Source organism: Brachyistius frenatus, unplaced genomic scaffold (assembly GCF_029030835.1).
Source record: "Brachyistius frenatus isolate BFR_SWC_R1_liver_20210118 unplaced genomic scaffold, ASM2903083v1 Contig_13, whole genome shotgun sequence".
Classification (NCBI taxonomy): Eukaryota; Metazoa; Chordata; class Actinopteri; family Embiotocidae; genus Brachyistius; species Brachyistius frenatus.
This window is the reverse complement of record NW_027210612.1, coordinates 4,334,802-4,360,793: the sequence shown is the minus strand read 5'-3', so window position 1 is coordinate 4,360,793 and position 25,992 is coordinate 4,334,802. Positions and strand designations below refer to the sequence as shown.

At 42.1% G+C, this 25,992-nt stretch overlaps 1 protein-coding gene across 12 annotated transcripts in view; it reads right to left on the bottom strand.

Moving 5' to 3' along the window:
- Positions 1-25,992, bottom strand: part of ank3a (ankyrin 3a) — a 98,334-nt gene that overhangs the window by 19,822 nt on the left and 52,520 nt on the right. For 2 of the 12 annotated variants that reach the window (XM_069692868.1, XM_069692874.1), the window contains exons 17-40: positions 25,591-25,689; positions 23,291-23,488; positions 22,852-22,950; positions 21,943-22,041; positions 21,725-21,823; positions 21,510-21,605; positions 19,811-19,883; positions 19,574-19,630; positions 15,232-15,355; positions 13,730-13,741; positions 11,297-11,399; positions 10,337-10,387; positions 9,583-9,695; positions 8,574-8,606; positions 7,470-7,694; positions 7,222-7,376; positions 6,665-6,876; positions 6,195-6,402; positions 5,759-5,855; positions 4,597-4,825; positions 4,299-4,424; positions 3,469-3,591; positions 2,915-2,941; positions 442-523 (exon numbers count right to left, since the gene is read on the bottom strand). In XM_069692868.1, the coding sequence (XP_069548969.1) occupies positions 442-523; positions 2,915-2,941; positions 3,469-3,591; positions 4,299-4,424; positions 4,597-4,825; positions 5,759-5,855; positions 6,195-6,402; positions 6,665-6,876; positions 7,222-7,376; positions 7,470-7,694; positions 8,574-8,606; positions 9,583-9,695; positions 10,337-10,387; positions 11,297-11,399; positions 13,730-13,741; positions 15,232-15,355; positions 19,574-19,630; positions 19,811-19,883; positions 21,510-21,605; positions 21,725-21,823; positions 21,943-22,041; positions 22,852-22,950; positions 23,291-23,488; positions 25,591-25,689 (2,740 nt within the window). The remainder of the gene's footprint in view (positions 1-441; positions 524-2,914; positions 2,942-3,468; positions 3,592-4,298; positions 4,425-4,596; positions 4,826-5,758; positions 5,856-6,194; positions 6,403-6,664; positions 6,877-7,221; positions 7,377-7,469; positions 7,695-8,573; positions 8,607-9,582; positions 9,696-10,336; positions 10,388-11,296; positions 11,400-13,729; positions 13,742-15,231; positions 15,356-19,573; positions 19,631-19,810; positions 19,884-21,509; positions 21,606-21,724; positions 21,824-21,942; positions 22,042-22,851; positions 22,951-23,290; positions 23,489-25,590; positions 25,690-25,992) is intronic. The other 10 variants (XM_069692876.1, XM_069692877.1, XM_069692879.1 and 7 more) reach the window with 8 other exon arrangements.

Sequence of the window (25,992 nt, the reverse complement as noted above, 5' to 3'; positions counted from 1 at the left end):
CAATAAAAGAGTGAAATGGCCACTAACAGATTGAGAACAATTCAAAAGAATATTTTTATTCAGCATGAATTAAAACAATTTTTGTTCAAATGAAAAATGAACAAACAGACATTGATTCCCAGTGTTTCCACAAATGTAAAAAAAACATAACAGTTGAAACAGGGAGACATTTTTTTCAACATGGGGTGGGTAAGCAAAGCGTAACACAGAGTAAACCATGCAAATGTTTGACGAATGACAGATGATAGAAGAGTATGTGTCAGGTTGTAGGAATAAATGATTGATGAACATGTTTTGTCAGGTAGATCTCTTTCTATACTATGAACGAAATGTGTAGACTATATAATGGGACATTTGACGCTAAAACGAATTAAAATTGCATAAATATCTAAAATCATCATCAATTAAAAATTTCATGTAAGTAAAAATTGGGAAACTCACTCGCTGCTGGGTCGGTCAAATAGCTGTAGCGCTTACGCAAAGCTAAGGAGGCAAAGGTATGACGTCGTTCGGGCTTTTCAGTCTGAAACAAACAAAAAAGAACAAAAGATGCTTTAACATAAAAAGATGGTGAAATGTGGTTTAACCGATCAAAATTAGGTTGAAATATTAGTATTAATTAAGACGGATATTGTTCATGGATATTGTCCTGTTTTTAGTCCATCAGTACATGCTGCTAGTACTGGGACAACGAGGCAATGCGGATGTACATTAGTGTCCATTCTGGACAGAGATGGACTTTTTCCCTGCGTCTCTTCACTCGCTACATGTCTCAATGTCATTGAAATTAAAAAAAAACTACAAATAATATGTGCCTTGTCTGGATGGCCTATTCCAGTAAGTGGTCAACTCGAGCAAAATCCAGCTTCCAGTTGTTTATGGTATATTAAACAAATTATTTGACCCTTTGATTATGAGTGGTGTGTCCATCTTTTGTGCTAGTGGCTGGAGTTTGTGTTGCTCTCAGACAAATAACGCTGTTTTTTAAAACTGTGACTACAATCTTTTGCAACCCTTCACCAAGTTGTTTGCCTAACCTTAACTGTACCATCATCACACTGTATATGATTATTGTTGGAATACTTCTTGGAAAATGTTGTCACCGACCTGGGTGTCACGTTGTTTCATGTAAACACTGTGTAGCGAGTGGGTTAATTTAATGAAGTAGAACAGTGGTTCTCAACTGGTTGGGCCATTGTGTGTGGGTCACGGATGTTTGCGTGAAAAAAGAATAGTTGAGGGCAAAAAAAGTCTAACATTTGTTGTGAAGTCTACAGAATTTCAGCTTCTACACTTTTGAAGGACATACATTTCCATGACGCAGTGCGTGTGCGGTATCTGTTTACTAATAGCGTAACATAGACTGTATATAAAAGTGGACTTACTTTCCGGGTCTCAAAAGTGCGGCCAGTGCGGAAGTCTCTTAAAGTGCAATACCACCGGGGGCCACTAGGGGTTGGCTCCGAAGAAGCTCTGGCTACACTGATTCAAATTCAACTTATTTCATGAAATACAAAATCAATAAACTTTTTCCAAAAATGATTGTGGTGTCATTCGCTCATGTCACTCCTCCTTAGTTTTCTGGTGGTCCGTCTGAAAATAATTGCCTCATTAATTCGATATTAGGCCTCAAAAAGCTGTATTTTTAGGGGCGTGTCTGTTTGATTGACAGGCCTGTGGTGCAGTCAGTTTTTCGCTCTCGGTGTGCGGGGCGTAGAGTCCTCTGGTTCGCAATCAGATCAAGTCAGATTCGTGATTCTCTTCTCCCCCAGCTCGTCCAAATATGGTCACTTCTGGCTAAGACATAGCCAAATACCGAACTTGAGGTAGTTAACAAACCCATGGGTGATGTCACGGTTGGTTGCCACTTGTAGCAGAGTCATGACAGTATCGACCAAGACTAACGTTAGCAGTTAGCTCTCATTAGAGAATTTGTACACAGGGCTGGGGTAAATTAGGTTTAGATCTGACTTTTTGTTTAATTCAAGACATATCTGTGTTTTTTATTGCTAACTTACTTAGAGTTCGATTTAGAGTTAAATTAGTTTGAAAAGCACATACAGTATGCCTTTAATTCAAGAAAAGTCAGCCCTTTTATTTCATTGGGTTTTCAGCCAAAGTCTCATTTTTGTTGCACTTTTTGTTTGCATATTTAATTTTTTTTAACAGTGCATGTAATTGTAATTGTATATTACTGGCCTGTTTTTTTGAGTGATAAATTGAGAGGCTTAAAAATCTTGTATAATTTGTGTCACAACTCAGTGACGAAGCAAAAATGTGGATTCTGAGGCCAGTTGAGAAGCATTAATGACACATGGTCACTATGTATAATATAAATTCTTTGACATAAAAACAGCCTCAACTCCCTTTAATTCAACTCTCCTATAGATGTTTAGGCATGCAGCTGAGAGAGTTATTGTTCTTGTTTCACACAAGCCGAGGACAAGGGTGAAGAACAAGGGAAACCCCAAATACAACAAAACATTGACGAAGCGGACAAATGATTAAGAGTTAGAGTTACACCTGTATCTGACCAAAGATACAATAGTCCCTATGAGTTAATAGTAACGATGGAGTCCTGTTGAACATGTAGGAAAGGAAGATAGAGATGAAAAACAAGCTGAAATGTGGCACAGCAACTGGCTCCACTGGACTTGGGATGGAGACAACAGTAAAGAAATCCTTGCTGATTAAAGCAATTGCCATTTCCATTCATGCACTACATGGGGTCACTTTAGCAAAGACGTAGCTGTGTAAAAAAACATGCAGTCAGAAGCATCTTCCACACTCCCAGGGACTGTACAGGGACAAAATATTTGCAACACGCATATTTACTACAGCGTCTGCTGTAAAAGCCAACAAAAAGGACGACTAAGAAGAAGCAGCTCCATGTGATGATGAAGAATCTGTTTACCTCATCATCAGGATCAGACTCCATATCCTGTGGTATTTCCAAGATGCATCGCAGGAGAGGAGAGAGATGACACAATGGAGAGCAGGGAAGTTATAGTGAGCGGGGAGGCGAAAAGAAAATTCAGGGGATGAAAATGGAGCAGCAAAAACAACAAAAGGCATCAGAAATAATCTATGGGATTAATAAAAAATAAACAGCAACATAAAAAAAGCAAAAATAATTACAGTTTCTTGTGATCAATCAACACCACAACAAACAAACAAATGCATTGTTTTTCTGCAAAGTTCTTATGTACCCACAGTAAGCCAGGCAATACAACGAAAGCACAAAGTGCATGTGTGGCTGCATGTGTACATTGTGGGGTCTTATGACTGGCACAGGCTTTAACATTAATGAAAGACACAAGCAGCAGGCAGTCCGTTCTGGACCGAATGAGCTTCAATGGCTTCTCTTGATGCCAGGACAACATTGCTTCCTGTCTGTCCACTTTATTTACATGTAGATGATATGATATGGCTTAAAAGGATGAACAGTTCAAACACTGGTGATCCTACCTTCTTGTGGGTTGGCAGTGTGATATTCAAATTGCATATGGCAGTCTGCGGAAGGCCCTTTGTGGATTTAGGCTCTCTTAGGAAGGAGAGGCGTCCACATGGCTCCTGGCCCATATCTCGGATCTGGAGAGGACAGCAAAAACACTGCATCACAAGCTAAACCTCACCTCAAAGTGTAAAATGTTAAAAAAAAAAAAAAAAAAGACACAGACTCTCCAGGATTTTTCTTGTGATTATTGCAATCAAAAATGCTCCATTTTGCAGTAGTTTTTCTAAAAAAAAAAAAAAATCGCAATGTATTTTGCAGAGTTTTAAATTAGTTTTTTTTGTGGTAAAAATGCAGGTAAAAAAAGTTTAAAAAAAAGTTAAGCCAAAATTGTAAGCTACTGCAAATATTACGGAGATTGCGTAATCCTGCGTTATCTATTGCGATTGCACGATTGAAAATTCCTGAAGGATCTATGCCATTATTTTAAATCGATGTTAAGATGCGTCAAGGTAAAACGGCTTTCATTTGTGAGCCTGCATGTCAAAGACCTGGAGAAAAACAACAAGTTACAGTGTGTATGTCCTAACAGTCACAAATTTAAAATGGTGTTGTGTCATGCTTCAGAATCAAATGAAATTTCATTTCATTCTGAAGCATGACACAACACCATTTTAAATTTCCTGCACTGTGGACAATGCATCAGTCACTTCAAAAGAAACCTTTATTAACGGAGAGGAAGAGGCTTTCTGGCATGATTTATTTTAGAAAGGAGACAACTGTGAATAGCATACTTCGTAAATGCTAGCAGACAGAGAGAGTGATAGGAAGAAGACATGAATACCTTTACGTTGAAAGGAAGTCGGTTTTCTTTGAAGGAGTAGAAGTTAAAAACCAACTGCTGCCCACTTTTGGTGAGAGGGGACAAGTTGCCATAGCAATCCACGTGGATAGGCTTGCCCTCGAGAACCTGCAGAAGTCCATTGACCAAAAATATATTATCACAGCAGAGATAGGAGGTTAGCAGAGGTTGATGAAATTGATATTGCATTGCATGGATACATATTGGATTTATATTTGTTCCTTATTAGACTCTATTGTTGCAGTTGAGTATTTGCATGTCTTTACGAACTCGACCACACCTCAATATCTTTGCTCCGGGCCACTTCCTCGAAGTTTTCCTGCTGCTCCAGGGTTTTGTCCACCTTGTCGTCCGTCATGCAGAAGCAGCGCAACCGAGCCTCAATGATGTCATTCATCTTGGCGAACACCACAAACTTGGCCAGGTATGGCACGCAGATCAGCTCCCGGTATAACTGAGACGCTAGACTCACCGTCTCAGGAATCTGGTGACAGTCTGCGAGCCAGAACCTGAGGAGGACAGGTCCGAGGGTAGAAGCGGGGGAGGAGAGAGGGATAACAACAACTCCGTAGTGTAAGCAACCATCATGAGTAATAAATCAAACAAGCTGAGTTATTTCTCTGAAGGAGACACATGACAGCAGTGTAGAAATCTAATTACAGAGTACCAAAGGGTGCTCTGTTAATATCAGGCTGTACACTCGGCACATGATTCAAATCTGGTTAGGATGAGAGTTCATGACTTTGCGTGCTGTAACCAAGAAGTTCACTCAGTGAGGTCAGTTTAGCCTCAACAATATATGATTAATGTGACTTTGTACCACTTTTTAGTCAGCCAATAGTTATCAGGAAAATATTGGCTGACTGATTTTCTCTTGATTGAATAATTATTCCATCTCTACGACAGACCATCATGCACTCCATTTATAGTAATAGCTACAGGTAACTGTTATTCTGCATAATCTCCAAGGAGAATAAGATAAACAAGACATGACTATAAGGACACAACAGTGAACCAAAAAGGTTGAGAAGGTGCCGAAATAAGCTGACAATTTTAGGTCAATTACCTATAGGTTTCTGAAAAAATATCTTTCATTTTATTACACCTTTTTATTTTATAATCTGTCTTTTCTTTAAATTAATCGATTATTGTTAAATCTATAGAAAATATGAACGAATTTCCAGGTGACGTCTTCAAATTTTATACGAACAAAAGTCAAACAAAACAAAAAAAAACTATGATATAAAAGACGGAAACAGAAAAATTATGAGATTTGAGAAACTATTTTTTTTTTTAAGTTGTGTTATAGCACTAAATTACCCATTTATCACATATTTTCCTGCTACAGTCACACTTTTGTAATTTGCTTTAAGAATCAACAGATAATTCTTCATGTATTTAGAAAAATGTCATTATATACAATGTGTGTGTGTGTGTGTCACCTGGCCGACACATTTGTGGTGAAGGAGACACAGTCAGTTACAAAGGACAGCGGTGTGGTTCCTGTGATGTCTTCCCACTGCGCAGGAGACGTCCCTCCTATATGAAACAGAGGCCAAAAAATAAATAAAAATGAGCTCACTGCCTTCCCAGCTTGGACAGTGTTTTAGTTTTCATAATCCCATCCTTTATCTTCTCAGTTTTTCATCTCCCCACTATCGACTGGCAGGTTTTGACATCAAAGTATACCTGATGTGACCACAGTTATGACTCGTGTATAACAAATGGATGAACACCCATGTCTGGTGTGACAAATCCAAGGACGGAATGACCGTTTAACTATTTTTATTACATAACTTGGAACTCAAAGATAGTCCTGCAGAGGCCGTTTGGCAATGCTACAGTAGTCATGCTCCAGTTATCGACAGCTCTACTCACCTGTGATGCTGCAGAGCAGACGCAGGCACGGTGCAGCGTCACCGCGGTGGCCGCTGGGATGGCCTTCTGCCGATCTAGGTGGGACAGGGATCGTCATTGTGATGGGCTTGTGGAACTTCCTCCTCCTGGGCTCTACGGTGACGATGGGGCTGAAGGTGGCTCTGTTGCCGAGGATCGCCCTCGCCATGTCGTCTGGCACAGGCTGGGCCTGAACAGAAACATAGGAGGACGGAGACGGACAACCGATGAAGACGATGTTGATTCAACTTTGAGAAATGCTCAGTCAGAGCTCTCCTCAATATTCTATCAAATCAAAAAGGTTCCAGGAACGTCAGACGGAATCAAATATTCAACAGAAAATAGGTCAAGGTATAAATAAATAATAAATCAGTGGACAGTATCTGCAAAGAAGAAAAAGTCAAGACGTGCAACGGAATAAATCTGAGCTGATCCAAGCAGTCCTCCTGTACCTGCAGGCCAACACGGATCCTCTTGGTGAGCGCCCCCTGCGGGAATGAGGCCTGGACCATGGGCACAGTGCTGCTGGACAGTAGGCCCCCGTCAGGACCCATGTGGTTCGACTCCTGCTTGATCCGCGACACCACAGCAAAATACTGCGGAAAATCCCTGGTGACGATGCGGCAAATGCGCTTCTTCTCTAACTCAGCAGGACTGTCCAGCTCTGTGACAGGAAATATTATTTTCGTTAATGTGATTCGCAGCAACATTTAATGACTGCCGTCTCTTTTCTAATAAGTCACTAAATACAAATTCTGACTTTTGGTCAGTGTCATTATAAAAAAATGGATTAACAGCTTGACCAAAAAAAAAAGGAAAAACATGCTACTAGAGAGAAAATGAGATTTTCTAGGTCACCAGCTGACGTATAGCCCCGGGTTATGTAGTGTAGGTTTTCCTAAATGGTTCAGCTCACCTTCATCCACTGACTCTTTGCAGGCAGAAAAACTGTGCTTGCACTAGCTATTGTGGGTAAATGTTGGCCAACACTGAATAACCTTCCCTTTACCTTCATCCATTCCAGTGAGCAGGTCGGTGAGGTCTTCTAGTCTGCTGTCGGACTGGTGCTCTTTCCACGTGTCACCATTGTCACTCCTCAACACGATCAGCTCCCTCTCTTTTCCCCGCATCGAACCGAAATGAGGGATCTCCACAATCACAGGACTTAAAGAGAAAACACAACACAGTGGTTATATTTTAAGTACATATTAGAAAAATTCCCCCTTTGATTGTTCCCCTGGCCCGCTAAACACTTACCCGAGGAACTGAGCTCCAGCTGGTCCGACCTCCACCAGCCGGCTGACCAGCCCCTCTCCTTCCACCATAGGTGGGGGGTAGGCCAGCTTGTGCCTCTTGGCAAGGCGGCAAGTAATGCGTGTGGGCGCCGTGCACTTCCTGGGGGGGATGATGATGCGCATGCCGTTGTGGCGGCTGCCTCTCATGGAACCACCGCGGGCATCCACCATGAAGCTGACCAAGAACCTGCAGGACGAAAAAGAAACATTTCAGAGGAGGCAAAAAAGAGGGACAAGATGAGAGGGATAAGAGTGAAGCCACAGACACAAGTGAGGAGGACGATTCCCATGCTGTGACCACCATACACCCAAATAAGAAATCAACAAAAACAGAGAGATAGAGAGCAGCAGACAGGACGATAGATAGAAGAAAAACAAAGATGCTTGAGTTCTGAAACTTGGCATTACTCACCTTCACCTGCCTCAATTCAGAACATTAAACACAGTCTGAAACTAAACAGGTTGCTAAGGAGGCTGCAGAAAGTTTAGTTTCCTGTTCTGAGGCTGAAGGTGAGGTCGTTGCCTAAGATTCAGTCGCTCTAAAGCAGCATTCAGTGATCAGATACTAAACATCTCCGCTAATGTCTCACCAAGATAGTTTTAATGTGACTGCCATGTGACGTGTCCTATTCTTCAAATGATGAGCATGTTTTGACGTCCCATGAAAATAATCAATGGTACAAATAGGAGGAAGGATGGTTGTAGGCATAAAAAACCTCTGTTAATGTTTTTATGAATTTTCTTTATGTCTAAAGTCACTAAAAGTGTTGTGTTATAAACCTTTTCTATACTGTATGTTATAAATAGCAGAATCCCTGTAAGGTTTATTTTTCTAAGTGCACTTTGAAAGATAGAGATGGCACATCAATGAAAGACCCCCAAACATGTTGACTACACACTTCTAATATCTAAGCAGTGCAAATGAAACACCAGACCACACAGATGAGACGAGCACAGACTGGAGAAGAGAAGAAGACAGTGACGAGATGGAGAGGGAGACAGAGGTGGAGGAAGTGAGTGACATCACTGCGGCATCATGGGTGAAAGCAGCGAACTCAGTCATCACCTGGAGTCATACTGAGGGAGCGGGGAGGAGAGGCTGCAAAATAAACACATGGGAGACAATGCAGGAGGCAAACCCCCAGAACCTAGTTTTAGTATCAGAGTTCCATAATCACTGCTGGGATCTGTATTAACTACTGAAGATGAAGGACGACTAAGAACCACAGGAGGGGAGAAAAAAACAGAAGGGAAACAGAATATATAAGACACACTGAGGACAAAATGACAACGAACTAAATAATATCTAAACAGACACACTGAAAAGGTAAAAAGAAAAAGAACTAAAGAGCCAACACTGGACATGATAGATCCCAATTTTTTTTTTTTTTTTTATCTCTAAGTAACACCAAAGAAGTTTCCATTTCAATTCTGTGTACAGACAGCAGTGCATATTTAAAGCAGACCTTAACACTTTATTACACTGCACATATATTAAAAGTATGTGAATGACATGAGAGCAAAATCATCAGTATATCCAAATGAAAGTTATGAGCCACTGAACCATGAGCTCACACATAGCCTGCAGTTTGTTTCTGTAGTGATAGAAATAGTATGATGTCAGTGAACAGTAGGTGGGTTGGGGTGTGGGGTGGATTTGTGCGTGTGTGGGGGCGGGGGGGGCGGAGGGGGGGGGCGGGGGGAGACGACTTCTGGACCATGTCTCTTGACTTATGGTGTGACATGAAAGCTTTGAGGGTGACGTGTGTCTTTGGTTGCCGTAATGTAATGTGTACAGTAACAGCACTGTAGAAATCCCACAGCCCTGCACCTTGTCTGCATCAGTGCTGCAGGGCTCGCTGATTATTGACTCTTTAGGGAGGAGAACAAAAGACAACACAACAGTTTTTGTGCGGTAAGCAAGTAAAATGTGTGATTTTGGCAATAGTTATATGGATGTACATGCAGTTAAATGTGTCTGTATATACACACCCAATATGTTTCACATGTACCGTAAGTGTGTGCATGCTGGTGAACAGATCTTGACTGATCAGAGGAGACAGCACTGGTCTTACCCAGAGTGAATGGGGCTGGACACCGTGTTGTGGCTGTGGTCCACGGTGTCAGGAGTCCAGCTGTAGCGTCGCATACACTCCGAACTGTAGTCCGATCTGGTCACGGCGAGGTGCTGAGTGAAGAAGATCCAAAGATGAAGAGAAGAGGAATAGGAGACAAAGAGAGACTTTAAAGAGGGAAAGAGGAGATCAGAGGAACAAAGGTGAAAAGGATAAAAGATGGAGGAGATGAGGAAGATCGACAACAGATAACTCATTTGGCAACATGGAATAAAGGACAGAAAAGAGCTAATTATCAATCACTGCATGGACAGATATGACCCTCCCTTCATTCTTTATGACCCTCATGTCATGCATGGTATGGAACAAACAGCTGATAACATTTACAGCTTCTCCTTCAATGACATTTGTCACCACTGTCCACAGTCTCGCCACAGTCGGCACAAGAAGACGCAATAAATAACATACAGTAAATGCACTACGACACTTATGCATTAAAAATACAAACACAACATGAAACAATTATGATGCTGGAAGTCAGCATTAATAAATGATCATGTATGTGAACACTGAATCATGGAGCATGGGAACGAGCGTTCACTGAGCACGGCACTGATGAAAGCTGAGAATGGCAAAGACCCAAAACAAACAAATACACAAAAACCAGAGCGCAAGAGAAATGGGAACTAAACCACTGTGACTGAAAAAAATAACAAAACTGACGAATGAGTCAGACATCCATCAACGTTTATACCTTATTGAGTGGGTCAACCAAGTAGGAAATGTCTTTACAGACACTCTGAAGCTTAGGGGAGAGGAGAAACAGTTCAGAAGTCGCACTATGGGGTCCACACAAAGGGATTTAAGAGGCTGATTCCACCAAAGAAAACATGATTTTATCTTCTCAAAGGTCAAATAATCCTATGAATTAGGCATCTACATTCAAATGACATGGTGGCAGATGTGACTGCAGCAGATTACAATATGATGGCACTGAAATAGATCACAGTATATATGTTTTCAGGTACATATAATGCCAATTTAACAGGAAGTTAATCTGTAAATATACCAGTTTAGAGTTTGAAAACATTTGGTTTGTGTCATAAAAATTTAGATTTAACAACATATTGTGACTATGTGTAGTTTAAGATCTTGATATGATATTGAACTTGGCAAGATATTGATGATATTGTTTAAAAAGCAAGCAGTTATAGCTAATATTGTTTAAAAAGCAAACAGTTATAGTTTCTGTTTTTGCTTCTGAACAGCAAAACAAGCGCTGGACAGGCAGGACGAGCTCTGTGGTTTTCCATGAGAAAGCAAAGGGGGCCGCCCAAAGCCCTTAGGTTGGAATAAACTCTTCGTCAAGGTGCCATACACTCACCCTCAGCACTTTGGCATGGCCTGAACACTACTTCTGTTCTGACCTTTGTGCAGGACAAGGAAAGCTACCCTGCTCCCTGCTTTAATCTACTGGGCCTGTGTTACGATAAGGTAACGGATAGACAGAGCTCAGAGAAAATGTTGAAGAAAATAAGACGCGTATCAGGGAGTTTGATGAAGAAAAGCTTGAAAAATAGACAGCTGAAGATACCAAAGAGGAAACTGGTTGAACACAGACTGAGGGAAATAGATCAATGTTGAGTAGAGACAGTAAGAAAAAGGGCAAGAAGAAAAACAAAAGATGAAGAGGATGACAAGAAACAGATCTTACCGTGTCCTTGGTTGGGGCCAGAATCTCCTCAATCATCATGCTGTCTCGTGCGAAGGAGCTCCGGTTGAGTGTGTTCGACCTATCCGAACTGAAGGAGCGGAGGCTACATGTTACCACGCAACCCGGTGCCGCGGGCAACAACAAGTGACGGGCAGGGGGACCACGGCATAAAACAAAAAAAGCAAGGAATCCATTACTATATGCAACCTCCAGGGAACCAATTTGCTTTACTTCGTGGACAGAGAAGTCCAAAAGTAAGAAGTGGAAAAATAGAGAGAGGCAGAAGAGCCCGCATTTGAACGAAGGATAAGATACTGCAGCAGGTTATTCAGAGATGGAAATGAGGAGTGAGGTCAGTTTGTTTGCATTAAGAGATAGAGGGAAAGCGGAAGAGGAGACGTGGGCAGACTGACAGAAAACTCTTGGGATTATTTCTATATAAAGGTGTGGCCGGTGCACGTCATAAACACGGATGTAACTAAGTGTGTCTACATGATGGAGTATGACAGATTAGTGGACTGTACGTATGTGCACCCGGCTGTCAGGGTGTAGATCTTAATGACAGAAAAAGAAAAAAAAAAAGATTCTCTCAAAGGTATTTCAACTGTTAAATCTCAGTTGAGCTCAAAGACTGACATGACTTTAGTCTAAGATTAGATGACCTAAACCTGTTTCAGAGCAGCGAACACGCAAAAAAAGGGAAGCTGGTCTTTTCTATCTGTCTTGCTGCAGTCTGCTTCTATGGCTGTGTGGTGACGTGTGACTATTTTTGCAGCCTCTCGGACTCAATGCGGTGCTGTAAGTTCCTTTCAGGGTGTTTTTCTCTTGTGCTGTTTTTTTTTTTTTTGCTACAGGGATTTGATCATTGCAGAAGAGCCAAAATGTTTGTGTGGATGCACAGTCATCTAAAATGTATTTTTCATGTGTGTCTAGACTCCTAAATGTCACATATGAGGAGTGTGTGTGTGTTTGTTTGTTTTGTATGTTTGGGCATGATCAAGGGGCTTGGAAAAACGATCAAATGAGCCAGCAACAAAGCTGGACCAGTCTGTGCTTTATTTTTCTCTGAGTGTGTACTGTATGCGTGTCATGATGCGCCATGTGTGTGAGCGCAAAGGAGGGAGAACGGGTGAGCGAGGGGGGAGAAACTGCAGAGCTCAGCGTGTTTGAGTGGGCACACTATTCAGCACAGAGAGAAGCCCTTTATTCAGCACGGCCTGCCTACCCCGCCGTCGAAGTTACCAAGCAACTCTGTGCAGACTGAATGGACTCGCTGGCATGGCAGCACAGCGCTAACCCCCCCACGAACCCCCACCCCCCTCCGTTCTCACCCAGACCCCGCTTGTTCTTCGCAGCTTCCTCCTCTTTCTCATTCTGTCCATCCTCCTCTACTCCCTAAACATCAATGCTTTTTTCTTTTCCTTCAGTGTATCCGTCCTTCTTGCTCATTCTATTGCTCGGTTATCTATTCCTGCGTGTGATGCTGTCCCATCATCTCTTCCTCTCTCTGCTATCTCCCTTTCAGAGTCCTGTTGCTGTGCAGTTCACGTTACCCTCGGCTCAATAAGACTTTTTTCCTCTGTCTTGCTGCTTTTCCTCTCACCACATCCCTATCTGCCACTCTCTTTCCACACCACCATATTTATTTCACTGGTGATCACACTCAGACTGCCATGCTTTCAACTACACGATCTAAAACCTTTAGGTGTATATCAGTCTTCTGATGGTTGTAAGAAGGCATCTGTGTGGGCTCAAAGATACAACTGCTGACAACTGAGTCATTGTGCATCCATGTGAGGGTTGCGGGAATGTTTGTTTGTTGTCTGAAAGTCTGTCAGTTGGGGATTTCGAAAGGCTGGGTAAGTTTCCATCTCTGCAAACCATAATTTAACAGCAAGAGTCGTCGCAAATAGTGTGGATAAAAAGAGAAGGATTATTAACACACTGGTGTGTTTGATCCCTGGAAGTTACACTTAGTGACACTCCAAAAATACAAAGTGCCACTTAAGAACAAGCCACGTCAAAAAAGTTAGGGGATTAGTCCACGTAACACAAACTGAGGAAAAGGCTACACAAAACACGAGTGCTGCTTTTATTTTCTCATGTCCAGCAAAGACGGCCTCTTTTCCACACCTGGATCAAAAAAGTACAAACACTCAGATTTGCAGATACGATGATTCTGTTCGACTGATGAGCAAATATGGTGGAGGGTTGATCGGCTAAAATGGAGTGGCGACGTCAAAATACAACACGCCGACAACAACAACATGACAACTCTGCTACCACAAACAGCAACACCAATGAACAATGAGTGACCGGTGGTTTGGGTTAAAGGTTTTATGGGTGTAGTGGTTTATGGATCACATGGGGAGAGAAACCATTGACAGCTAATGTTGCCTACCACTCCTACTACAACTACTACTCTTTTCTTACCTGATTCTAGGGCTAGAATGAGGGACAGGGTGCAGGAAAACAAGGAAAAGAACAAAATAGAAAAGTGAAAAGCAAAGCATTTTTGAAGACGTGGCTTTTTTTTTTTTTTTTTCCCAACATGACATTGATGCTGTGCTTTTGCATGGTTGCACGCTTCGACTATAAGTCGTTTCGTTTTCCAGGTTTACATGAGCGTGTGTTTGTGTGCGCGCAGCCCAGTCAAAAAGCAAACCGTGCAATGTCCATGTCATCAACAGAAAGGTAAGGAAAAGAAAGGAACTTTGCTCAGCATCATACATTCATTGATCAATAAATTATTCTATGTATTTCACAGCATTACATTCACACCCTTGCAAAGAGACACGTCAACAATTTAAAAAAATCTGTTTCAGTTTACCAACTGTTTTGTTAATGCATATGCAATGACATAAAAGCAGCAATAAACATCTTGCAGTAGCAGTTTCCGTATCTGTAGCTGTGTTTTGTTGTGGAATAACACATTAATTATTATTAAGAAACAATTTAAATATGTATTCTATAAGCACAGCAGTCCATATTCATGACTCACACTGCTCATGAATGGAAAGATAAAACAACAGGCATTTCAATTTAAACCCAAATATTATTACAAGTCAAACTTCAAACCGTTAAACATGGTCCTCATCCTGTTATTCTCTTATCATATTCCTATTTCAAACTGCTAACAACAATTCCCATAATTGTTGCCTGTCAAAACTCTTTCCAGCATCCGTCACCCCATCAGATAAACATGTTTCCATGGAATCTCTCCATGTAATTCAGTGTTTCCCTTGTTTGCTGTGCCCTGCTGATGTTAGCAGCTTCCTCTCACAGTTTGTGTCGTTGTTTTTGATCAATGCAGCCATCACGGCGCATCTGCCATCTGTCAGTGTGGCTACAATAGACTCCGGCGCTGCACAACACTCGTCCTGATGTGTTTTCACTGAAGCCTGCCAGTTTTCCACGACATACTTTGTTCATTGTTTCAAACTGTAGTCACCCTGAGGTGCAGCTGTTCACTCAGAGGATCAAAGTTACAGCTTGATTCTCTCATACTACACGGCCATTTGTAATTTCTTTTGCCTGGGTTTGAATGAGGTCACACAAAACGCTGAATCATTTTGTCAGGTTGAATCATTAGATGGCAACTTTCCAGCTGCTTTCTCTGGCCATTTCCATTATTCTGTTTGTGTGTGTGTGTGTGTGTGTGTGTGTGTGTGTGTGTGTGTGTGTGTGTGTGTGTGTGTGTGTTTGAATATATATATGTGTGTGTGTGCTGGAGGGACCTTTACATTGTATAAACTGTACCAGACTAACATACACTACACATGCCACAACAGATATGGATTCATAAATCTGTGTATTTAGTGTGACACCACAGCATCAAAGGCAAATATAATGTCAGTAAAAATATACGTGTTGGGTGAAACAATTGACAGCAGTGCAGCTTTCATGTGCCTCTATTAAAATTAAGAGTTGCCTACCTGGCTGAGCGGGCTCCTATGCTGAAGCCCATGTACCCCTCCTGAGGGAGAGAGTCATCCCCCAGCTCTTTGAGGTCCTGAGGCCGCAGGTATTTGTCCGTGTCCCCTGTCATCGCATCCTCACCTGGTGGAGGGATGAAATCATAAAATCTTCTTAATTATCTCAAAAGCTGAATCCGGGCAGGAGAGGGGCGATGCGGCACCCCAACAAAGACAAACAAGCCCTCACTGCCGAAACCAGTCTCTCTCTTATTCGATTAGAGTACCGAGAGAGGGCCTTTGATCATCATCAGCACCACTCTGTCGTTCAACACAACCTATATCACTGCAACTACATAGCCCACAGCAACTTTTCTTTTTAGTCTATCCATTTGATTGGGGCACGACAACAACATGAAGCTGAAACACTTGAGCAGCGCCGATGCTGGACTGTTTGAGAGGTTAGACGGTGATAACCTGAGAGAAAATGCCATCAGAGGCAGCAGCAAAGCCACTTTGCGGTATACCTAGAGCTCTCCTGTAAAACCAAACGCAGCTCCTTTCACAACACCCAAAGACAGAGCGCAGCACAGGGTTTAATAGCAACCAAAGCCTGATCACAAAAAGCAAAGAATACGCAGAAAGTGCACCGCATCGCACCTCGATCGGCGGACCGGTGGACGATGACACGCCGGTCATTGAAGCCGCCGGAGCGGCTACAATGTTTCCCCTTCTCCCTCATGTCCGGCTCTGTCCTGCCTGCAACACTCTGCTCCTTCACCGCAGCCCCTCCCCCTACCTTCAATACTGCCGCACTCCGATCAGACGCCACCGCCGGTGTCAAGCTGGATAACGCCAAATGAAAGAGTTTCCGGTGTCAGATTTCAAAATAAAAGCGGCGGTGAAAGGGTTTTAGTTGTCACAACTAAGTTTTGACAGTGAAAATAACAAATACCTACTATTAAGTAAAAGTCATAGAGTCACGTGACCAAGTAATATCCCCAACAGTGTTACATTTGCATAGGACGATCAATGATAACTTATAGCATACAGCCAATATCTGTTCATTCAGTATTATGAATTGTTCCAAAACTAACCTAAAGAGTATGCTGTGAACATTTAAAACCAGTACAAGTGAAGAGACGACACATGCAATCATAATGACAAATTGAAATATGTTTCCAGTGAAGAAACGTTATCTCTGCACATCCATTTTAGTCTGGTGCCTCCCGTGCACTTTTATTGTACAACAGTGACTCAAAATAAAACAGTATATGTTACCCCTTTGCCATCCATTTCCAAAACTCCTAGAAAGAAGCAAAGGAACTTAATAATACTGGCGGTTTTCATTGAAGGTAGGCTGCATAGCGATACCTTGATTTTATTTTGATGGTAAAATTCATAACCTAACTTCCGGTGCTTTTCTAGCCATTTCTGTCTGACTTGACATTACTGGAAAACAATCGGCTCCCCGCTGCTATGATAATGTGTCACCGTCCCATTCAAGCTCTCTCTCTCTCTCTCTCTCTCTCTCTCTCACACACACACACACACACACACACACACACACACACACACACACACACACACACACACACACACACACACGCACACTTCTATTGTAGCCTTTAAAGCTGAAGCATCTTCTGGAACACTGTCCCTCTTTCTAACACAAAAACAAAACGCTAAAAGTCTATACAAAAACCTCAAAGCTGAGTGAATTGCCATCTGGACATGGAAGAGAACTACAAAGAATAAAATATATAAAAAAAAATAGCCTAATAATGAGTGACAACATTTTACATCGGATCTCACATCATCTCACTTTTCTACTTTCTATTAACGCACCAGCTACTGAAATTTCTTTTGATGCCCTTACGACTTACCTTTGTCCATCGCAGCCATATTGATCACAACCCTGCTTATATGTTCTGAGTAATTTCTCTAAAACGCCACAAAACGTCTCCGGCTCAAAAAGGTAAATCCAGAGAGAGAGGTTAAGACTACCAAGTAGTCCATTCAGTGGTCCTGGTGCTGACGGAAAAAGTTGCCCTCTCTTCACTTCAAACACTTCACTCCACTCCAACCAAGTTGCGTGTTTGCTGCTGGTGCGCACATCTCCGCCGCTTTCACCTCCGCAAAGAAATAAAATCCAAACTCTTTTGGGGTTTTGCGTCCCCTTGCTGCAAAAAACGGGACACAGTGCTGAATAGAAACCCTAGAAGTCCAAGCCATCTGACATCGGCGGCCACAAGGGAGTTAATTCTCCTGCAGGCGGCTCAAAAACAGCTCATCTCATTGGATTTAAAGTGAGCGAGAGAGAGAGCGAGTGAGAGAGAGAGAGAGAGAGAGAGAGAGAGAGAGAGAGAGAGAGACAGAGACTCCATGTGTCCCTGCCACAGCATCCACACAGTAAACTCCGGTTGAAGAGCGTCAACAGGCCGCGATGGAAGTGTTTACCGCTCTGTGGTGAGCACAGTCAGCTGACAGGGCGTTTGAGCAAAGGCTTGGGAACATCAGTGAAGGAGACAGTGACGGAGAGAAGAAGAAGGAAACCCTCACTGAACAGTGCTCTGCCTTTTCTTCCTCTATTTTTTTTATTCACTAAGGGGGGCTAGTGGCATGGTGCCAAAATCATGATGAAATAAAACGTTTTTAAAACTCTTGAGCAACATTTTTCTGCGCAGTTCTTCCGTCTACGAGTTTCACGCAATGACTAAAACTTGCATAAGAAGTCAAACAAATTATGAAAGAGATATTTTTAAAAGACACAACAGCAACTGCGGTATCCTCGATTATGGAGATACTCTAGGCTGTGGTGACAACAGAGCACAACAAAGAGTTAAATTGTATAGATAGCACAATTAGTGGCTATAGTGGCCTGTAGAAAGCATGAGATGAGCGTGATTGCACAGGCAGGCCACAAACACACAACAGCCAGAGAGGTTTAAGTCACTCCAACCTGCAGTTTAATAGGATTGGCTTCCTCCATGTGGGATTAAAGAGAGTTGTGGAAACTCTTAGCTTCCTCTAAACCTTTTCTTAACTAATACACACATACACACACCAAGCAAAAATATCCTCTAAAGACAAAGAAGTGCAGGGCTGAATGCAACAGCTAACTGAAATCAGGAGGTGGTGCTAAGGGAATATGAAGGCCACACTGCACACGTACAATGCTGATGAATTACGTACACAGTATATAAACAGTTCATGTGCGGCACGTGAGGCTGCGGAGTCTCTTATTTATAATTCCTACATGGTAGTGATAACACATGGTGCCAATGAGGATCTTCATCATGCAGCTCCAGAGCGAACTCATCCACCATCACCTGATACGCGTGTATACTTGTTGAGTCTGGCTGTATCACCTGACATAGAAACTCCACACCCTCCCCTCCTCGACGGTCCGCTAAGCAACAGCCCATGAACGAGCTCATCAATTTTACAAGCATGTTGGCTCTGTGGTTCCAAAACAAACGGCAGAAGACTGAAGGAGGCAGCCTGAACCAATTTGACTTGAACAATAAACTTGACTTGTGCTATAAACTTGGCTGTATTGCCACAGCAGCTAGTCAACTGCTAACCAGGCCATTGTTGATGTTATGTAATGTGTCGAGGTTTTACACAGAATGAGACGAGATTATATAACTGAACGTATGCAGGTCTCTTTATCGTCCGTTATCTGAATTACAATGCGAGTTACACTGGCCTCGTTTTCATTTTCTCACAGCAGCTATTTTGAAGCGACTGCAGCGCTGAAGTTTGGATGACACATCACAAAGTGTCTGATGAGGAGAAGAAGCGAGGAATGTGAGACTTATGGGGAGCGAGTTGTTAAAAATAACATGGTTTTTTTTAACATCCCGGCGAAAATAACTTCAACGGTGTCAGTTTGTGAAGAGAAACAGGAGCCGCCAGGTTGAAGACCAATAAACAGCTACACAATGTAATGTTTGCTATGTTTGCTAATGAGTTCCCTGGAATCAAATGGCAACAGCTGAGACTTTATTCTTCGTCTGATGACAAAATAAAACAAAAGCAATAGAATATCTTCCCTCTCTGATCCTCTTATTGGCTCCTGGGATTAGAATACTATTATTACGAGTGTATATGTCTGATTCTTGGAGCCTAAACAGCATAATAACTACAGAATAAGCACAGCTTTCTGTGTAAATTTAAAGTGTGTGTTCTGGCTGTTGAGTGAGTGCACTCTGGTTCTGATGAGCAGCGAAGCTGAACAGCAGTATAGCACAAGCTTGTCAGTTAGCACCAGGCAGCAGAGTTATACTGAAGTGCGCTGCGTTATAGGAAAACAAACAAATAAACAACAGAACAACGGATTCAAACTGGAGACAAATACCTTCATCAACATCTGAAAAAGACTCCTCATTGAGAATTTCTGGCACATTGGCCCGAACTGTGTGATTTGGATACACACACAGTGAAACATGCACATGTTAATGAAAATGACATCACGTAGCACACAGTATATGGAAGTCATGCAATATCATATGAAGAACAAATCAAACAAGCATTTGCAAGGATCCATTGATCTAATTTTAGTACTCAATAACGGGAAGGGAGAACTTTGACATACCTTCATCGTCTGACATGTCGAGGAACTCATTCATGGTCTCTGGGACATTGATTTTGTGTTTTTCTGACGCACTCTGAGAATATGAAAAGCAGAAGGACGACCAAACAAATCAGTTTTGCAAAAACAATATTCTTTTTTTTCTATTAAAATGTCTATTCCGGACAAATTTTATTCAGTTATTAATGGCAAATTTTGAGTTACAAATTATGACATTATTTAAGCATAAACATCTTGATAACCTCACTGTTGATGTTTTAAAAGTCAGAGCAGTTTACAGTTGCCTGTGGCACCGAGTCGAGGGGAAAATGCAGGGATTTTCTATGAGAAAATCAGGATGTATATCTTGAAGATTACCCACTTTTAATATATCTGAAGCTCAGACAACTGTTGTCAGTTAGTGACAAGTATTTTGATTGCTGATAAAGTGAGACCTTAATATGTACAGTATCTCCTAATAAGGAAATTAAACCTGGCTGTGGCCCCTGTCACAGCAAGAAGTATTGACTCCGTACGTTTGAAGGCCATTTTTAACCCACATAAGTGACTGGTCAATGTCCCGCAGATTGAAGATGTAGGTTCAATAGAGACATAAAACAACAGCACAGGTTTCTGCACGGTGAATAATAGATCAATCACAGAAAGGTGTAGTGAAACGACCTTGATCTTTAAGTTAGACGACTGTAGGTCGGGACAGATATAACGAATACACTTTGACACTGATTGTGCTGGATCTTCTGTGACCTCTCTGGCTGCCTCTTCATTCACTGTCCCCATCACACTCCTGTCACCTCTTTATCATCCTACTGCCTCACTTTCTGTCCTATTTTCTTACCCGTCGCCCTCTTCCCGGACACGTGTGTGGATCAGATTGCTGTTAGTGACATCGGCAGTGCAAGGAGAAACCTTAAGCTCCAATCTAAGCCCTTTCTCTCTCTTAATCAGGACGGCTTCACACATGTGACACAGCGTGACTGACTGAGTGATTCGCAGGTTGATATGCGACACTTACACACACACACACACACACACACACACACACACACACACACACACACACACACACACACACACACACACACACACACACACACACACACACACACACACACACACACACACACACACACACACACACACACACCACTTACAGTATGCTGCTGGCTGACTGACCAAGTTTGAATTTGGGCAAAGAGGTCAGTCACACCATTCAGTTTAACACAGCTGCTCAATAAGAAACAGACAAATACTTGACATTAATGAAGACCATATTCTTAAGCATATATAAAGTTTTTAGCAAACTACAATCTTCATAATGCAACAAACTACCAACATGATATCATTTATCCGACGTTGTGTTTAGTCATTGCATGCCTGTACCTCCTGGTTACAGAGCTTTTTAGTCATTTAAACTGAGGAAGCTAAATTCTCACTTCCATTTTAATTTATTAATTTTTTTTTTTTTTATGTCTAATACTATCTGGGTACTCAAAACCACAACAAAATGAAATACAATGTTTTACTAATTAGCATGCTCAGTTCTCAATGTCACATACAGGATGTAATGTCATGTATTGAACCGGCTCTCATATTCAACCTATTCACAAGTTATAGAAAATGCTCACATGAAGGTTGACAATGTAATAGAGATTGGGTGCATTGAACTATATGGGATGCTGTTGACGAGAAGACAGTGTCTCACCATGGTGGTCAGGTTTTCATCCGTCACGGGCCTCAGAGTGTCCACCACAGAGATGTACCCGAGACGACGGGCGATGGATAGGGCAGTGTTCCCATTCTGACCAGTGACAGACGAAGAGGAAGTTATTCACAGGAGGTGCACAGAAAACGTATAACATTCAATATTTCAGCTCCGTTGGAGAGGGTGTGTCGGTGCCAGAGTGTTAGTGCACCGACCACGGTGAGATCGTTGGCTGAGGCCCCGTGCTGAAGCAGCAGGTTAATGATGTGGGTGTGGCCCTGCTGAGCTGCTTGGTGTAGAGGAGTGTACCCATTCTAAAAACACACATAAACACAACCAGTTAGCCCAGGAAAGGAACAAATAAATTATGTGGAAACAGAAAGAGCTTCACTTAATCAATAATACAAGACAGCGTGTATCTGTGTTTGTCTACCTTGGTTTTGCCATTGACTCTGGCGTGGTTCTGCAGCAGGAAGTTTGCCATCTTCGCATTACCATAGTGACAAGCAACGTGCAGCGGAGTGTAACCCATCTGCATGAAAGACAGTATATGGAGCAAAAAGGCACAGACATGAAAGGGAGAGAAAAAAAAGTAAAAAAGACGATGCATCATATTGTCATCAGTTTACAAAAGAACTGACTGTTATTCTAAAAAGTGCATAATGTAAGAATTTAAAAATCATTCTGCACACAAACCGATGATTTTCTATGGAAGAAAATAAGATTTGCCTCTTCTCGGCACGCTGTCGCTGATTCTAAATATAACTTCAAAACCGCATCACATTTCACGTCCTAGTTGAATAAAGTGTGTGCATAACGGTAAATGGAGATCAGTGAGTGAATAACCTATTCGCTGTAAACAACTACCCTGTCAGCACAAACACACACACACACCAAATAACCTTGTGTTAGCCCCAACCTTCAGCTGCTGCAGGTCTGTCTGAGCGCGAGCAGCCTATTATGGGAGCATCACTAAAAATTACAGCATGTACGTGTTCATGTGCATTTGTGTGTTTGCTGCGGTGTGAGGTGTATCCATAAAGACATGAACACCTTCTACTCAGGTATCAATCTTTTATTTATGTAGCACCTGAGATGATTACGGACAAGAGAGTGTGTGAGTGTGTTTTTCCGATGCCACAAATACACTAAAACTATACCAAAAAATCAAGTTCAAATAAAAGATAATAAACCAAAGACAAGGAAAGTCAGTGATGGGTGGAAAAAAAAAATATTAGTTTGCATCAAACCTTAACAAAAAAAACAAAAAAAAGGGAATAAAAGACCTCTGTCTGCTTGTGTATATCAGTGTGTGTGTGTGTGGTGTCTGAGAAAGCTTTACTTTTGTTTGTGGGTTGACATCAGTCCCGTGGTTGAGAAGGACCTCTGCAACATTGACCTTGTCCTCCTGAGCTGCTAAGTGGAGGGGTGTAAGTCCGCTCTGTTTAAAAAGAAGGGACACATGCAAACATGAACATAGATATAAATCGACACACGCTGTGTCTCTAAGCAAACAGAAAACTGGTTTAAGAAGTCAAAGGATTCATCAGTTTTTCTACTTAGTAAAGAGTGACCGGGTGAAAGCTAGGATGCTGTCAAGGAGGCTGGTGAGAAATGTTCATCTACATTCAAACATGACTACGTCGGTAAATACTGGCAAAGACTGCAGGCTATGTGTCTCCGCGCGCATAAAGCGTGTCTACATCTGCGCGACTGTAGAGTCTTCGTAAATTAATAAACACTCTCTTTGCAACTGTACATGCTGCAGCTACTCATTCCACCTTATTGCACACGTTGACGTTAGCGTTCTTGGTCAGCAGCAGTGACACCAGGTCCACGCTGCCCTCCTGCGCTGCCAGGTGAATGGGGCTGATGCCTTGCCGCGTCACCGCGTTGGTGTCTGCGCCGTACTCCAGCAGTGTGGTCCCAATGTCCATTTGGTTCTTTTTGGCAGCGATGTGGAGCGGCGTGTACCCATTCTGAGGTGGGAAAGACAGAGGCCAGGACAGGTCAGGAGGTTGGACTGAGCTTTTCTATGAATGTGATGGCTGTTCTTTTTTTTTTTTTTTTTTTAAATCTGTTTACTGTGATTGAGATTGGCTAGTTATGCTCAGTGTTGCACAAAACAGGGAATCATTTCTTTGGATGTTTTCTTCTATAATGTGTTTGACTCCATTTTGAATCAAAATGGAATCCACTTCATACATTATAGACTGAAGCATGGACAAAGCTGCAGGATCGCTATGGTCACAGTTAGATCAGGCAGTCATTTTCATTATATCTACAAAAAAATGTATAGCTACAATAAAAGTAATGAAAATTAAAAAAAAAAAAAAACAACTCTTATTTCTGCATCCATGGTGCCAACTCAAACCTGAATTAAGTTTAGCAGCTTCAACACATGAGTAGATGCACTTCAGAATAATAAACAGGAAGTTTCATCACGATTCAGATATTTGACCAAAAATGACAACATTTTGTATTTTAACATATAACCCATGTAGTCATGGCATGACAGATCCATGGACTTTCTATTCATTTTGTTTCTATTCAAACATTTTATGTTTTATCTTCAGTGGGAGAACTATGACTCCTCGAACAGCTTGTGAATAATCATCTAAGACCTCAAACACAAGGTTAACTTCAGCTAGCTGCACATTTACACAACAGTAAAAAGGCTGGAGACAATGTGAAAAGACAGGTGAGCAGCTAAAAAGGTAACCGTACCATTCTTACTTTCCTCACTTGGGCCACTATCGAGAGACATCATTAAACTAGAAACAGCATTTACTCTAAATACATTTCCCTGATGGGACCTCCACTGATGGTAGCAGCAGGGCTCTGTTCAGATGTCTGGGCAGCCTTGAGGTCTGCAGAGGAGTGGGGTGATTTTAGCTTAAATGGAAAAGGGAAGAGTCATATATATTTATAGAACATCTATGTCACCACTGTCTCTGTGTTTGTGCTCTAAAAAGTATAAAACTGAAGACACGTTATTTCCAAACTGTCCTCCGTCTTTAAATCTGGTTTCATTTCTAGGGTTGTGCAAAGGGTGACGTATTTCACTATTCAAAATCCCACTTTCAGATCCTCCTTCCTGAGTGGGACATCGCACATGACCCATGTTTTATGACACAACTATGCGATAACTCACTGCTAGTATTTGTGTGGCTAACGCCTCTAGATGGCTCCTCCAGTGCACACAGATTGATCCCTTTCCAAAAGCACCTAAATTAGACCAAGCGCAACGACATTAGAGCCCAGCCGAATGAAAAACGACTTGCAGATGGAGAAACTTAGAGAGAGGGAGGCAGGGAGGAATGACTAAAAGTGTAGGAGGGAGGCAAGAGAAGTATTTGAATAAATAGAGACAGATTAAGAAAGAGAGACAGGAGGAGACAGAGCCAGCGAGGAAGGGAAGACAAGGAGAAAAAGACAAATTAGCTTTACAAGCTTCAGTCTGCTCTGGCAATGTGTAAGCTGGCAGTCCAGCCAAAACAGGCATTTCCTGCCATATTTTCATTGGTCCTGCCTCATACTTGTTTTGTGGTTTTGACAGACTACCAAACGCCTAGCAGGAGACGAACCACAACTTGACCATATGTCACTTGCCATGTGTGTTTGTGTGGGTCAGGCACTTCAACAAGGGCAGTAACTAAATTCTTTTTTTGTTTTTATTGGAAACACAGAATTTACAGCTCCAGAAAGGACAAAAAGTGGGTGGTTTGGACGACTGACTGACTCGGGAGTAATTTACAGCATGTATAGCACATTACTAGCCCCTAAACATTCACTGGCAAAACTGTTTCTGGTTGGGTTTTATTAGAGATATAAAATATAGCGAGCCCAATAAGTTGACAGCATGAGCTAAATTCTGGCTGGTTGAGTGATTTCAAAGACTTGGCTCAGCACAAAGGGACACCTGCACATTCACTCACGATGTAAAAGAGGGAATGGGAGGAAATGAGTGAGCATTAGATCTGCATACATACAAATGGACGTTACATACACAACATTGTTAATGAGCTGACGATGAGCGCATAAGCCAGTGTGAGTTTTTTTTGTGTGTTTGTGTGGATACCTTGGCGGCAGCGTGTGGAGAAGCTCCCTGATCCAGCAGCAGCAGTGCCACTCTCTGATTATCGTAGTGAGCGGCTACATGCAGTGGAGTTAGCCCACTCTAAAACACACACACACACACACACACACACACACACACACACACACACACACACACACACACACACACACACACACACACACACACACACACACACACACACACAAATGCAGAAACACATCCACGCACACAAGCATGCAACACAACACCAGATTAGAAGATCACTGAACACACACACACAAGCATAGATACACAGAATGTTAAGAAATGGAGGGTGATGAACATCAGACTGATGGAAGATATTCAGTACAGGAGACGCTTTGCAGCAGCAACTTCATGCTGCAATCTAGAAGGAGCTGGAGG